This window comes from Sclerotinia sclerotiorum, genomic scaffold, assembly GCF_000146945.2.
Source record: "Sclerotinia sclerotiorum 1980 UF-70 scaffold_1 genomic scaffold, whole genome shotgun sequence".
NCBI classification, from domain to species: Eukaryota; Fungi; Ascomycota; class Leotiomycetes; order Helotiales; family Sclerotiniaceae; genus Sclerotinia; species Sclerotinia sclerotiorum.
The window spans coordinates 221,199-235,890 of record NW_001820835.1 but is presented as its reverse complement, the minus strand read 5'-3'; the positions used below and the strand labels follow the sequence as shown (position 1 = coordinate 235,890).

Genomic DNA, 14,692 nt, shown 5'->3' with positions numbered 1-14,692 from the left:
CAGCATCAGCATCACAATACCCTGGAATTCCCATTCCCATTCCCAACCTCGAAGATCGTCCCGCGTCTCCAGGATGTATCAGATGTAGATATAATTCAAAGTGTATATACGATACTGTTCATCACGAATATTATTCAAGATCTTATATTGCATTGCACATTAATTTATACCTATTAATTACAGCTAGCTACACTGATCTATCCATTAAATCAAACTGATTACATTAAAGTTGAAGTAAAAGTTTCCACTGCAGCCTGCTGCAGATGAAAATGATAGATGCTTTAGGATGGAAAGCGACTTTATAGATAGACGAGGAAATTTACGAGAATAGAAGAAGGGATGCTAGGACATGGCGAGACTCGAAAGGATTGTCGCGATATCTATTTCTAGCATTAATTACACGGTTTCAGGCTCGTATGTCGTGCTGGATATGCATGTCTTTTCTAGACTTCAGCATCGATATCATGATATTGTAAACGCTAGTGCGTGAATTGAAGGATATCAACAAACCTACTACTGATACCTTCTGCGCGTTGGCTATCGAAGAAATACAGAGTCATATTACACTCCTTTCATCCCATCTCTTTGCCGCCAAGTTACCGTAAACGAACTCCCGTTAATTATTCATCCATAGTGGCAAACTCTAGAAACAAGATATTAACTTAGCATTTCCGCCGATACGAGCAGTTTTGGCTCGATAATATTGGTGTGGCGATACCTCAAATGCTACTATTCAACAGAAGAACTTTCTTCAAACATCAGCAGCAACACCAACACCAAAAATACAACCGCAACGTTAACAACATCACTCCATTTCGCCACATTTCGAAATAACAGCGGTCAAGCAGCATCCCAGAGAAAACGGCACCAGGGAAAAGCTCAGTATGAAGCCAGCTTACCATTCATTGATACTCTCGGGTATTGACTCGTGATTCGAGAGACAGAGACATTGTAATCGAAGACCGAGTATGTCATCGACAGATATCATATCAACTCACGATGAACAAGAAACGCAAGACATGGCATGCAGTCGCACACTGGTGCGGAGATCCATCTTCTCGACTCCTTGGAGACCTTGTCAATTGCAGATGTGGAGTTCGACACTCTTTGCTTTTTGCTGTTCCTTGTCATCCATCATCCTGCGGACAGGCGTGCAAGCGAACAAGCAAGCAAGCAAGCAAGCGAGGTATATGTACATTCTCTATGTATTCAGGGAGTCACAAAGACCGCTAACAAGGATATAGATTTCACTCCACCGGGAAACAAGCAATACAATACGTATGTAAGTGGGAATGACTCGACCCCCTTCCTCCAACAATGAAAATCGGACAAGCGAGACACCACCAAGCAGTTAGTGTAGTCCCCATTCGAATGAAAGGAAAAAGAGTTCCTATTGCAAGAATAAAAGACTCTTTCGCCAATATTATGCTGATTCGAGAATCAGGGGGGCGATAGCTGAAAAAAAAAATATATTAGACACACTCCACTTTGTATGGGATCTGGATGCAACCCATTTGTGGCGAGAGGTGCAGAAATGCCCAATATGTAAGGATTTCCTGACTCGTACCTTTTATGCAGACGATCACATGTTTATCCCTGGCATATACTGCATATTCACATTCTCACTTACACACACACACACACAACATATTTGTAGTGGAAATTTACGCGGTCGTTCTCCCCTTTTCTTCTAGCTCTATCTCTCTCCGCCTCAGCATAATCATAGAGAACCTTTTCGTGAGACAGGGAGTGTCATTAAGAGCTGAAGTCGAGGAAGGAGAAATTGCTTTACCACCACCACATCAAATTCCGAATCGATGATTCGTTTGAGATGCAATTCCAAACCTTGAAGTGCTTGATTCTTGGATACCAATAAAAAGCCGTCATTTCGGTGTTACCGGATACGTCCCCGATCTAGTCGTCGAATTCGCGAACTAGTAGAAATCTTTTGGCGCGTGCATACCCCGTGTTTCAATCTCTCTGTCAATTAAAGGGTTTTGAGCTGAACTATGTGTTGTTCATGCACAGGCATTTGCAGATTATTGATGATGGATGGGGCCGGTGATTCACGAGCTCAGACCTGCCCTTTGGATCTGACCGAATAGCATGTACATCGCTTTTGAACTGTGTAAGCTTATTCGCACATACAGACTGATGACGTTGGTGTCAAAAAGCTTAGTGATTCATCCTGCAGTTCTGGGTTAATGGAAGGAGGACTGCTTATTCGAGGAAGTGTAAGCGTGGAGAGACTTCTGCCCCATAGCTATGCATACTCGAGGATATGCGATTGCGCTCTGTGAAGGAGCTAGCATCTGCACAAGAGACTCTATAGGGTGCACCTTGCGAAGGATGGACGTTTTTTACAGAATTCACATGCATTCATTTCGGAACGGATAACTGCCCGTCTTCGTAGCGCTCAAGCCTGCGTCTCTTCTAGCTTTGTACGACCATTATTGCCGCGAGCGGGACTTGATGCAGATCCCATGGTGCGAGGACTAGACTTCGAGCCAAGAACGGGGCGGAAGTACTCCGTAAGTAGATCTATATACGGGAAGTATTGTCGGAAGTTGCAGAACAGGACCACTATTTACTCCAAATAGTTTGGTAGCCTGAAGGATGTACCAAGATTGTTTGCAGTGCACGGTGGGTGTTCGTACATTTGAGTTTAGGTTAAAAACCTTCGGATGAGGTATAAATGGGGTAGGGAGTAGAGGGGAGTAGGTTGATCACTCGATAGGGTGTGAATGAAGCAATGCGATATTGGAATGTCCCGCACTGATATCTTTGTGTAACCCATGTCGGTGGCTGGATATCCCACTAGGATAACAAGCAAGTTTGGAGCAAATCGGAAAAAGCCTTTTGATGTATGGAATAAAGTATAGAAGCGACGCGTAAACAGAATTAGGAAGGAGGTGCGCGCCCGCACAACCTAGAACTAGAAAATAATGAAAATCTCACAAAAGGTACGTACAGTAATGAATGTACTGTATGTATGTACTCCTTTTTGAGCTGTGCCGCGTCTTGTGATGCAGAATCAATACGACGAATGAGAAGTCAAAGTTTGAACATTTCAAAGGAACGAAGTGGGCCACACGGGAACCATCGTTTAGAGCCTCGATCGTACAGAACCGAGATTCAACTTGAGCTAGAGTCTCCGACGGGTAGGTGATATGATTGAATGGGGAGGGATAGAGGGTACTTATTAGCTGTATAGTTCCTGACTAAAACACTGGTAAATTTGAGCCAGATATGTTACGCAGTCCCGCAATAGCATGGATGAACTGTAAATCCAACATCCAACATCTAACATCTAACATCTACGTTGCATTTTGATAGATTGATGTGTCGAAGATCGACTTGCAATTGGATCCTCGCTGTATCCTAGCACTGCTGAATGGAATACTCGAGATTGGGGAATATCGGGTCTTTTTGCCGGCTACAGCCGGCTACATATGTATGTATCGTATTGTCAACAAGGAAGAGTTTTCGAAAACGCGTTCAAAGGGGCTTGAATAGACGAGAAAATAATATCATGTCGAATCATGATCGGGTGTTTCAACCGAGGTTTGTGTATGTTGCTTGCTGAGCGTGTAAAATTAATCTACGCATGCTAAGGGAGAGTCGGATGAGCGTCTACATTTGGATTATCATGTACGAAAGAAGAAGGAAATGGAATCATCTGGGTTTTTAATTATCCAATTATCTTAGAGGTCATGTAAGAGACCCAACCCTGTTGTATCCGTATTGAGAAATGCATTTGAATGGATTGGCCTGAGGGAGTTGGAAAGCGGCAGCTACGGTATGACAGGGAACTACTCCGTAGCCACTCGAAGTCTCTTTTATCAATATCAACACTAGACCTTGTGATACTGTTGATACCTTGATCCTTCCTGACTTTGCCACTTTAACATGTACCGAGTCTTGAGTAGAGAGGGGCTAAACTCTGATTACGAGCGTGTACGCAGGATATCTATTGCCTCGAAGTTAGAAACGGATTATCTCCAGATTCATCATTCTGCCAAGTTTTGTCTACTGACGCCAGAATGCAGATGTGCACAAGCCTACACAATCTACAGACACAGACTTTTGTTTCCAAGGTTGCTTGTGGGGTGGTCAAAGAACTTCACCACTTTCGCGGATTTGTATTATTATTTCGTGCAGTTATTAACCTAACGACGACGCTATGATTTCTCTTCCTTGGTTCGAGGTCCATGGGGATATGGAGATGTATTTTGATATTGAATGAATTGCTTTGATTGGCAATGAAAGTTACACTCAAGTAACACAAATACGATAAGATTTTGAGATGGAGATATCTATGGAAACTTCTCTTCACAATGTCCAGGGAATAAATGAAGAAGAGCGAGATTTCCCCGGTCATTTTACGTACTGTATCATCATTTCGCCGAAAAAAGGATTGGCTACATGGGGAGGGCTAGTCAGATCAAATCAACTCATCAAGTCATGTCAAATCCTTCAACCAGGGCATAATAAGAGGACATGGCATGGCATGGCATGGTCATGGTGCTGTCTTGAGTCTTGAGTCCTCAGCATACATGTGGAGATTCTAGCAAAACTCAACTCATGCGTTTTCAATCTGAAATTCTGGATCCATTTGCTCACTCCATTCTTCATCCAAAAATCAAGATTTGGGGGCTAAATGATTGGGTGAAATGATTTTCGTGATCCCCATACAAGTACTTTGTAGTCCGAGAGAAATGTATGTTTACGGAGTCTGTGTGCGCTTTCCAAGGATTCTTGTGATTCTTATATCAATTTGTTTCGTCGACATATACGAGAAAAATTCAACAGGGAGGGAAAAGCGAAATTCAAATGGGTGGGAGACTGGGAATGAATGAATGGATTGGCATTTTCCGCGTCGCACATAAACACATTCGAGTACGGTAGAAAAGCTTATTAATGGACATCGATGATCGTGGCAGTGGCAGTGGGCAATGGCACACATTATTCGTGAAAAAGTCGCCAGATGTGATGTGAGCAGTGGGCGTTGAGTAAATAAACCTTTTTATCCAGAATACAAATATGCGGTGAAAAATTGGAAATTTATGATATGTCATTTTTTCATACTTTTTCATCCCAGTCAGAGTTTCCTGGGGTGGCGGAACTCTTTTTGCCGTGGGAGGGTCGGTTGGCTCTTTTATTGTCGTTGGCGCTGCTTGATGTGTGTTGCGATAATTGATTGATTGTATGATGAAGTTATCCAGAATATACATCTGCTGCATTGGATTGATACTAAATGGTCTGATATCAAAAGACCAAAAGTCACTATACTCCTCCTAGATCGCCCCTAAATGACGATCTATCTAGTTTCATTGTTCCCCTGTTTCTTTGGCGTCGCCCTTAAAATGATGCTTTTCCCAGAATTATCATTTCTATCTCTTTAGTAACTCGCTTGAATCGCTTCCCACCACTCACATACATGGGTGAGAGATAATTAAAGCAGAACCTGCTAATGGATTCCCATGACCGTTATGTCGGGAGCTGCTACTGCGGGTGAACGATTTTAGTAGACACGTAGCCACGACTTAAGTGCACAACACTATATCCAGTACCATAAAAAAATGCTTATTTGAGAACTAAGATCTGAAATACCTCAAGGGTTTATTTATTCTGGACGACATGTCTTCAAAATCCCTCCACTTCAACCTCATGTATAAAAATCGGCTCAACCTTTACGAGATAAATCTTTCGATGCCGGAAAGTTAGGAAAACATCAGAAATTTCCTCGCACCAACCAACATCTCTTTTTTGCTCTTCTCCCACTCTTGCGGCGCCCGTTCAGCCACACATCTCACCGAGTGAGGAAAGCTGCAGGCGCAGAACCGCATATCACATCTATCCTATCCTACCGAACCCTTGCCAAAGTAACGGCAGATGTGAGATAGATGTTGCTTTGCATTTGTAAGTTGTGACCTGGTGGCATTCAATGTCCGCTCTTCCGAAAAATTACATTCAACGACGAATGGATTTGCAATCGGTTTCTCCTCTTTCAGTCGAGGTTGCGAGTATGGAGTCACAACAAGTTAGTGGAGCCGAAGGGTAAAATGTTTCTCATGTGCGATCACTTGTTGTCCTTACGAAGGACGGATTCATAGAATGACCCTGTCCCCGTTACCACAATATGATAAATCCACGCTGCTTGCTCACCCGGTCTCTGGATCCTGCCGGCGGAAGTCACGGACTATTTGTCCAATTGTTGGCTGGGCCTGCCGAACTGATCATCTTTTAATCATCTTAGAAGGCGAATTATGGGCCAAGAGTGGAGATTGAAAAGTCGCAAAGAGGGGAAGAGGGCGGAACAGCAGGGGGAATTTGCGGATATAGAGCTTGAAAGTGGGCAAAATCTCCCCCCATGTCATGTATATCTGTTGGTCAGCTGAGAAAGACAAAATATTGATTTGAGTGACATTTTGGCACGATACGCAAATCGTAATTCGCATCGATTTTTCACTTCACAGCAGCATTCATTCAGATCCGATGATAACTTCAATCTCGGCAAGCTGAGCAGTCATCCCAAATCAGTACCAAAACCCAAGGTGATTCATCTGGATTAGGTCAACTCGTGCGTGATAACCAATAAAACAGGCCATTCCATCGCATATGGGAAGGAGGACAAACTGTTATTCCGACGAATCCAATAAATTCCCGAAATGTCGATTGTGATAGAAACCTACGCGCGAATGAATCATTGGTAAAGTGATGAATGTAGCAGCGGTAAGAAGGAAAGAAATATCTGTCAAATTATGAAGCTTGCCACCATTCAATTGCTGCAGGTTGGTTACGTAGACAAACGAAACAGGTAATATTCACAAATCACATGCGAATGAAAAGGATAGAGAGAAAAGGAGGGTTTGGTTTGGTTCGCTTCAGTGCAGCGACATCCTTCAGCACCGCACGGAGTAGGCTCCAAGTATGATTCAGAAGGAATGAAATTTTCTTCGTCGCATACCCAGATGATCAATTGACCCGTATTCAGGGTTTGGCTTATACAAACACACAATTGAGTTTTATGATCGAGTTGCTCACCCGGATGACAGCTCATCCGCCAGGACCCAACCCCCTCCCCCCTTCATTGTCCAAACGAGAAACGAAAAACGAAAAACGAAAAATTGACAGGGAGACTATTGCAAAGCCAAGATAAATTCAAAAATTATGCATATCGCATCGAAATGCGACCGTATCTCAGATGTTGTTGCCTTTTTCCAATCGATCATGTACAGCGACTCTTACCACCTGCATATAGGTGTGATTTGTAATCTTTCTCGCTCAACCATCGTCCCATGGTCTCATCGTCACAACATACTCAATCGGTACATAATCAAATCCTCGAAATTGCTACAGTGTCTGTCTGTTCTTTCTGATTCAAGGGCAATACGCGCGTGATACTATCCAATACTTTCTTTCACTCAACTTGCCGATGAATATTGGCAACTCGATATTTGGATGATTATTATTGATTATTCAGACAGAGAATTATCCACTCTGCGATAAACGTGGACCCCCTGGCTAAACTATGACCGAGGAGTGGTTGAAAGGAATATGTCACCGACTGAAGGACCATGGACATTTTAATCCCAGTCTCTGACTCTCTTCCCTGCTTGATATCTCCCGTGAAATCTGGCCGGACCGCTAGCTACACTGATTAGTATATGATTCGTTATATTCGTTACATTTTGCATCCTTGGCACACCCAACCCATCCATAGCCATCCACACTTCCTCGACGCATGTCCAGGGTTGACATGCATTCCTCAGCCCAAGCCTTCCAAAATATATATTTTTTTTTCACTAGAACACCAAATTCCTTCTAAGCATTCGTGCGAGTAATTTGATGACCGACTCGAAGGCCACTCAAAGCAGCCAGACCAAAGGCTGATCCTCTAATCCATTAACGATCTTTTGTGCCTTTACTCCAGACTCTCAATTATCTTCCTAGTCCTCCTTCTTCCTAGCCTTTACCTCAGCATATACCCAGAAAGACTTACTCGGTCGCAGTCGACCGTGCGAAGAAAAAAGATTGCAATTGTTGAACACAAGACACGCACGTCAGTAGTCTCCTACTTCTCCGTTTATCTCCATCCATAAACTATCTAGCACTACTGTACTGTGCTGTACTGTACTGCTTGTTTGCTTGTGCCCTGTTATTACGACAGGTGAACCTTTCAACCTACCTACTATTAGAGTAGCACCATTGTGAATACTTGCAAAGAAGCGCGCGACTATCTTGTCGCTGGAAACAAACGCCTGACCCAGGTACTGGATTTAGCTTCTAGCTCTGGCTTCATTTCTTAGACTAATTATTTTTCACCCCCAGAGAAACAATTTATAGTGTCTCCCGCACGTTTGGGTCGCCTACACAAGCGTTGTTCAATCATCCCCTCTCCATCGACATTACCGCCACATCACCGGCACATCGGTAATAGTGCAACCCAGTATCCATACGAAAGCCTCGAGACAGAAAAGACTGAAATCATCTATTCCCAAATTGTTTTAAATCGTGGACCCAGACTTCAAAGAGACTCAAGCTTCCTGTCCAAAAGCCAATTGCTATCACGTGTATACTATTAAATTCCAAACGACTATTCCCCATCAACATTTCGCATTTTGTGCAGCGGCTTGCCAAGGATATCATCCGAGGCTTTTGATCTACCCTATCTCTGCGCTAGTCACTGTAAGTTAGCTTCCATCATGAAATTATATCCTCATGGGAATGTCAACAACGATATCGATATCGGTATCGGTATCGATCAATATCCAATATCCATATCCATCTATGAAAATCAATGTCAAAAACTTTTTTTGATGCTTCAAAACTCTGTGTGTCGGAAGAAAACTTTCTTGATTTCGAGAGTGCATTTATGCCTTGTGCGCATTTTTTTTGCTTCACCCAATCTTGATTGATTCATACTGACAGATAAAAGTTGTCCAAGATTAATAATTTTTGCGGGCCCAACAGACGTCTTTGCTCTAATCAATCCTCACCTCACTCTACCACCCAAAAATAAATATACGTTTGCAACATATCTGTCTACCCAAGCATCTCTGAAGCTACTGAGTGGGCACCATTTCAATTCTTTTATCACAAAGATACAAATTGGAAAATCTGCGACGATAACGCGAAACTTCTACATCTCCATCTCTCGACCCACTTCCGAGATTTGTTTATTGAAAATAAAACAGGGCACGACGCGTCTGTGTATTCTCCCCGTTTGCTGGTAAAAGACGAACGCAGGCAGATCATCAGCGCTATCTCCTACCACCAAGATTCTGGGTGCTTTGATTCTGGGTATTGTGGTAGAGCATAACGCTACAAAACCCTCGATACCAATTACGGCGAAGGTTCAGCCCCATCAACGCAGGTGACAAAACCAACGATTCTCCATTTGGAAGAGCTGCAGCACAAGCCTGCGCCATCAACGATTTGGAACCCAACCCACCCCTTCGGGAATATAGATCAGACGGGAAAAGAAACACCATACGAAACGTCAAAAAGTAGTAACAGGAGTGGTGTTGAATTGAAGGGGCTACACAAAACGTCGAAAAGTAGTAACTAAAAGGGCGTTGAATTGAAGGGACCATACGTTGATTCGATCCAGGAACAGCACATTCGAAAAAAAAAAAAAAATTAAAAAAATTAGGCTCTATTGTCGAACAGAATATCAGTTCTCTCCAAGACAGCAAGACCTGACATCGAACCCCAATTCGAATTGTCGTCATTAGTATTTGATCACTGTGAGATCGACTTCTGCTCAGAAACGTGTTCTGGACTTTCGGAATCATCATACCGGAAGACTGATTCGTGCACACACTCAACTGTGACTCTCGTGCACTCCCCAACTGGGTCTGAACGATCGAGATTCTCATACCAGGTTTAGCAAGTTCTTATCATAGGGAGTTGGAGAATTGTTACGTTCGTGACGAGATATCTTCTACATCATCATATTCGAATTCTTCAAGGCTTTTCGTTAATGAATGAGAATTGTTGAAGATCTAGATTTGATCACCTCACAGACTTTCTCGGGCTCCAAACTAAAGGTAAAGTACCGAACTATAACTGTCCAAGATCCTCGCAACCATTAGCTGATCGACAAATCTTATTAGACAGGTATAATCTATGCACATTTTTTCCTAGCGAATTCTCACATTCCGGATCGCCATCTGTCTGTATTTGGTCGACCGAATTAAGAGCTTTTAACGACTTCCAAGTTCACTGGTTAGGGATCATCTACAAGTGCGACCGTTACTTAATTTTGATGACAGTTGTATCGGAATCATCTGGAAAGATAGGAACATTACATGCCAACTGACGAGTGCCCCAAATTCATCTACAAGCACGAAATCACTAGTCGTGCATTCACTGTCACTGTCAGTCTCGAACAGCATTTTCCTGGAGGAAAACAGGGATTTGTTTCTGCTCGTTCATTATTTGTAGACTCTCGACAAATCATCCAGGCGGACTCGGACCAATACTAGGAGTATCTACAGCAATTTCTTTGAAAGACAAGAGAAAGAAACCTTTCAAGCCCCCATATCCATTCATTCCCCAAAGCGAGCATTACATACCGGAAACTCCTTTTTCCCCCATTACTATCTCCCACAATAGCATCCTCTCCTTTTCTGGACAGCGTTTTGATCTAACCATACTACTACCCACTCGAGTAAGCCGATAAGCCGAAGCAGTTAGGGAGAGTCTGTAAGTCTACTCTACGTACGATTCGGTTCCCACGCTGCATTACCAAGTCTACTGCATTGTAAGCTACCCTACCTCCAGCGACTCGACTCCACTCCACTCCACCGGCAGCCCACACTACGACAAAGCGAAACTCTAAAACGCACAGACGGCTCTCCCGGCACAACACACAATATAATAATAAATTGATCCAGAGCGCTAGATCGACACCTGCCCATTTACTAGATCTGCACCTGCACCTGCCCACCATCCCAGTCCTCGAGTCCCTACGCTAGCTTCCTTGTAAAAAGCTTGGTGGTGGAGACGGTCAAATCAAGCAATCAATCAATCCCCTTGTATCTTTTTTTCCCACTGGGTAATAAAGATTTGCCACTTTCCCGTTTTTATCAATTTTGCGGGTGAAGAATTGAATTGACTGATTTGATTGAGTTGATTGATTTAATTGACTTGATTGATTTAGTTCATTGACTGGATTGACTGCGTTGATTGGTTGGTTTTGATTGACTGGACTGACTTGAATTGAATTTTTGGAGATTGTGGAGACAATTTAAGAAATTTTAGCTCATTTCATAAATTCATTCATTCATTCACTCATTCATCATATCATCTCAATTCAATTCAATTCAATAAATTCCCAAATCGCTGAGGCATCTCATCCTTTAAATCATCATCAGCATCAGCCACTTTAGGAACTTTCTCCACAAAATTCATTTTTTCTTCTTTTCTTTTCTTTTTTTTTTTTTCCCGCGCATTAATAAGAGTTCGAAAGTTCCTATCATTGAAGAAGCCGCCACCTTTTCAATCACTCATCTACAACTACTGCTACTACTCAACTGCCAGTCACTAGTCCGGCAACCATACCACACCACATCATCTCATACCAAGCCAGAAAACAAACCAACGCTACCATCGACCAACCACAGTTGACCGTACCCATTTCACGCATCTACCTTAGTACGCCTTCTCCATCTTCCATCTAAGTCTTAAAAGGACTGGACTGGGCCTCTGGACTGGACACTAGTCAAACCTTTTTCATTCACGCGTTCTCCATTTCCCATCATTTCCCACCTTATCTAAAAGGACTAGGACCTCGACTCAAACATCATCCCCCAAAAACCGGTCATCGGAATATTTTTCCAAGTCTAGTCCATTCTGGGAAACCCTCACAACTACCTAACTTATCGGAACCATCGTCCCAATATTGAGACTACCACAAAATTAGAATATCGCGGTTCCCAATTCCATCATTCAATCGACTAGACTCTGCCCATCCACAGAAGTTAGAACAACGGACCCGGTTTTTTCGCTCGGTCTTTGCTTGTCGCTCTTTCTCCATTGAAGATCGGCGAACATACCGATTGACTTCTCAAATCTCCCCCTCTTCAAACCCACAGAAGTTATTTAAGAAAGGACACAACCCCCCAGTCTCTGCAAACAACATCTCCCAAACACACTTCACCTTAAACCTTTCTTTTCTGCAACGGAATCGTAGAGTTCTTTTTATAGTAAGCAGCGACCCTGCATCACCATAAAGTCCGAGCACTTCTACACCCACACCCTCCACATCTAGTCATCGACAAGACTATCTTCCCAAATATTTTCGCTGTAGTATGTCCTTGGCCTCTACACAGCATCCATTAAACACTTCTTTACCTACCACCACCAACGTCGTTGAGAGCAAGAATACTCCAGACGAAACAGAAGCCAATTTAAGTACGCTTCTTGGGGCATATACAAACGGTCAGAAACACACCTCTATGGAACGAGGCTCTACCGCATACACGCAGTCAGGTTTGCAAACGCCCTATCCACACGCGTTCACCGACGCTCAATCTGAAGAATCATCTGCAGATAATACATCTGCTGCGCAGTATCCACCACATCAAGAAGTTCGATCGAGCAACTACCCTGCAGCAGCTACTACGGCATCCGAGTACAGTGCAGCTTATCCACCATCGTCGGCGCGTCCAGGCAACTTCTCCGATCACTTACAAAGAACATATCATTCAAGCAGTCATAGTACTGGCAGTGGAGGAATGGCTCAACCAACAAGTCCGTCAATACCTTTGCAAGATGGCCGTTCAACCCATCAAACCCCGCAAATCAAATCTGACCAGGATGTTCCTATAGATCCATCAATTGCTGCTTCCAGCCCTACCTACGCGTCGCACCCCGGCCAACATTCTCCATACCCTCCACAAGACACATTGCAGTATAGTTACTCCTCCCAACACACCGGCGGCGCGATGTACACTCAGCCAAGACCCGATTGGGCCGGTTACGCAGGTCACCCACCTCACGCAAGTCATCATCAATCTTCTCACAATGGGATGAACTATCCAGTTACTGGTGCCCCAAGCCAATCGTCCGTAACTGCCGTTGGACGAGGTCAAAATCAAGTAAGTCACATCTACGCGCACTTTTTTTCTTATGTGTAGAAGACTGCAGAAGTCGCGTCCTTTTAATTATGATGAACCACTAAAAATTAACAGGGTCGTCAGCAGGTCTATTCATTTGTACCAATCCCTGGTTCTACGCAACAGAAGCGTCCCAGAAGACGATTTGAAGAGATTGAACGTATGTATAAGTGTGGACATCAAGGATGTGAGAAAGCGTATGGTACATTGAACCATCTCAACGCGCATGTTACAATGCAATCCCACGGAAGCAAACGTACACCTGAAGGTATGTCATTCTTGTTTTTCTAGTCGATTATCTATCGCGCAGAAATATGTATGGTCGCGGAAAGAATCTTTTAAGAATTTCTATTTGCACCCTTCAGGGTCCAGTTAGTTTCTGTGCTAGATATTTTTGCGCCGCTTTAACTATTTTGTCATTTGGGCTGTTTTTATAAATAGTGTCAAACTAAGGTTTGACGTCGGTTGGCTAGCATGGATTAGCGGGATCAAAAACGGGTCTGCTGTGTAACATTGGCAAGCTAACGCCTTGTGCTTACAGAATTCAAAGAAATCCGAAAGGAATGGAAGGCTCGCAAGAAGGAGGAAGAACTTCAACGTAAGGAAGCAGAGGCCGCTCGTGCTGGTGGTGCTTCCACTGTTGCTGAGTCTCACTCTGAGGGTGCTCCAGCTCAAGGTGCTTATGCTCCAGGTCGTAACGTTCAGCTCCCTCCTATTGGGGCTCCTATCAATTATCAACCTGGTGCACAAGTTCCTAACCAATATCAACAACCTCAAGCACCAGCCTCCTCTGTCCAGCAATTGCAGGGTTATAATAATGGTCAAGCCAACATTGATCACTATGGTGGATATCCAGCATCACCTTACGGCTCTTCAAACCATATCTACAGCCACCAATGTCATTATTCCCTCACTCCTTATTTTAGTTCATGAGCTAACATTTTCTTCAGCTAATCCAGCTCAACCTAAGTACGAGCATTAGATTGTATCATATGTATCATACTGGCTTTTCTTTTGTCTGGGTTGTTTGGGTTTCAATTTTCTTTTTCAATGGTTTTAGAAGTAGCTTTTCTACTCGGTTCGGTGCCGTACATGGTGAATCACGTTTTTATTTACGTGAAAAAACATGGTACATGGGATGGTGGAAGGTTGCATTCTCTTGCATTTTGTTATATTTCGTTTCCCTCACAGAGTGATAAATGCCCTGTTAATTTTCATTATTATGGAAAGGACGTTGGGAGTTGGCACGAACAACGAATTGGAGTTTGATCCTAGAAGCTATCAGGCTTCATGATGCGTCACAGGAAAAGGGATTCTTTCAGGTTACGGGCAAAGAAAGAAGATGAGGCATGGGTCATTCGAATTATTTTACCTCTGACGTTAAGGATGCAATTATGTTTGCTTGCTGAGTTTTTCATGATAGTTTCGAATACGTAAATCATCAAAGTTAGATGGCATTTTGCAGTTTAGTTTGTTTATTGTTTATATGCATTACTATCTTCCCCCAATCTTCCATCGAAAGTTCATATTTCATCACTTCATATCACATTTCATCGCATCGCATA

The 14,692-nt window shown here is 43.2% G+C and overlaps 5 protein-coding genes across 5 annotated transcripts; 4 read left to right on the top strand and 1 right to left on the bottom strand.

Annotated features, from left to right (window-relative positions):
• Positions 1 to 999: 999 nt before the first annotated feature.
• On the top strand, positions 1,000 to 1,459 carry SS1G_00084 (predicted protein; the record flags this gene model as incomplete). The annotated part of the gene is made up of 3 exons (XM_001597948.1): positions 1,000 to 1,186; positions 1,245 to 1,278; positions 1,456 to 1,459. The coding sequence occupies 3 exons, from the start codon at positions 1,000 to 1,002 to the stop codon at positions 1,457 to 1,459; spliced, it is 225 nt and encodes a 74-aa protein (XP_001597998.1).
• A 1,486-nt stretch (positions 1,460 to 2,945) lies between these two features.
• On the top strand, positions 2,946 to 3,512 carry SS1G_00083 (predicted protein; the record flags this gene model as incomplete). Its single annotated transcript, XM_001597947.1, has 3 exons — positions 2,946 to 2,963; positions 3,077 to 3,161; positions 3,352 to 3,512. 3 exons carry the CDS (start codon positions 2,946 to 2,948, stop codon positions 3,510 to 3,512), a joined length of 264 nt encoding a protein of 87 aa, XP_001597997.1.
• A 2,435-nt stretch (positions 3,513 to 5,947) lies between these two features.
• On the top strand, positions 5,948 to 6,401 carry SS1G_00082 (predicted protein; the record flags this gene model as incomplete). Its single annotated transcript, XM_001597946.1, has 2 exons — positions 5,948 to 6,060; positions 6,260 to 6,401. The coding sequence occupies 2 exons, from the start codon at positions 5,948 to 5,950 to the stop codon at positions 6,399 to 6,401; spliced, it is 255 nt and encodes an 84-aa protein (XP_001597996.1).
• Positions 6,402 to 9,747: 3,346 nt separating this feature from the next.
• SS1G_00081 (predicted protein) lies at positions 9,748 to 10,142 on the bottom strand (the record flags this gene model as incomplete). Its single annotated transcript, XM_001597945.1, has 2 exons — positions 9,748 to 9,879; positions 10,065 to 10,142. The coding sequence occupies 2 exons, from the start codon at positions 10,140 to 10,142 to the stop codon at positions 9,748 to 9,750; spliced, it is 210 nt and encodes a 69-aa protein (XP_001597995.1).
• A 2,178-nt stretch (positions 10,143 to 12,320) lies between these two features.
• On the top strand, positions 12,321 to 14,109 carry SS1G_00080 (hypothetical protein; the record flags this gene model as incomplete). Its single annotated transcript, XM_001597944.1, has 4 exons — positions 12,321 to 13,109; positions 13,203 to 13,395; positions 13,669 to 13,971; positions 14,087 to 14,109. The coding sequence occupies 4 exons, from the start codon at positions 12,321 to 12,323 to the stop codon at positions 14,107 to 14,109; spliced, it is 1,308 nt and encodes a 435-aa protein (XP_001597994.1).
• Positions 14,110 to 14,692: the final 583 nt, after the last annotated feature.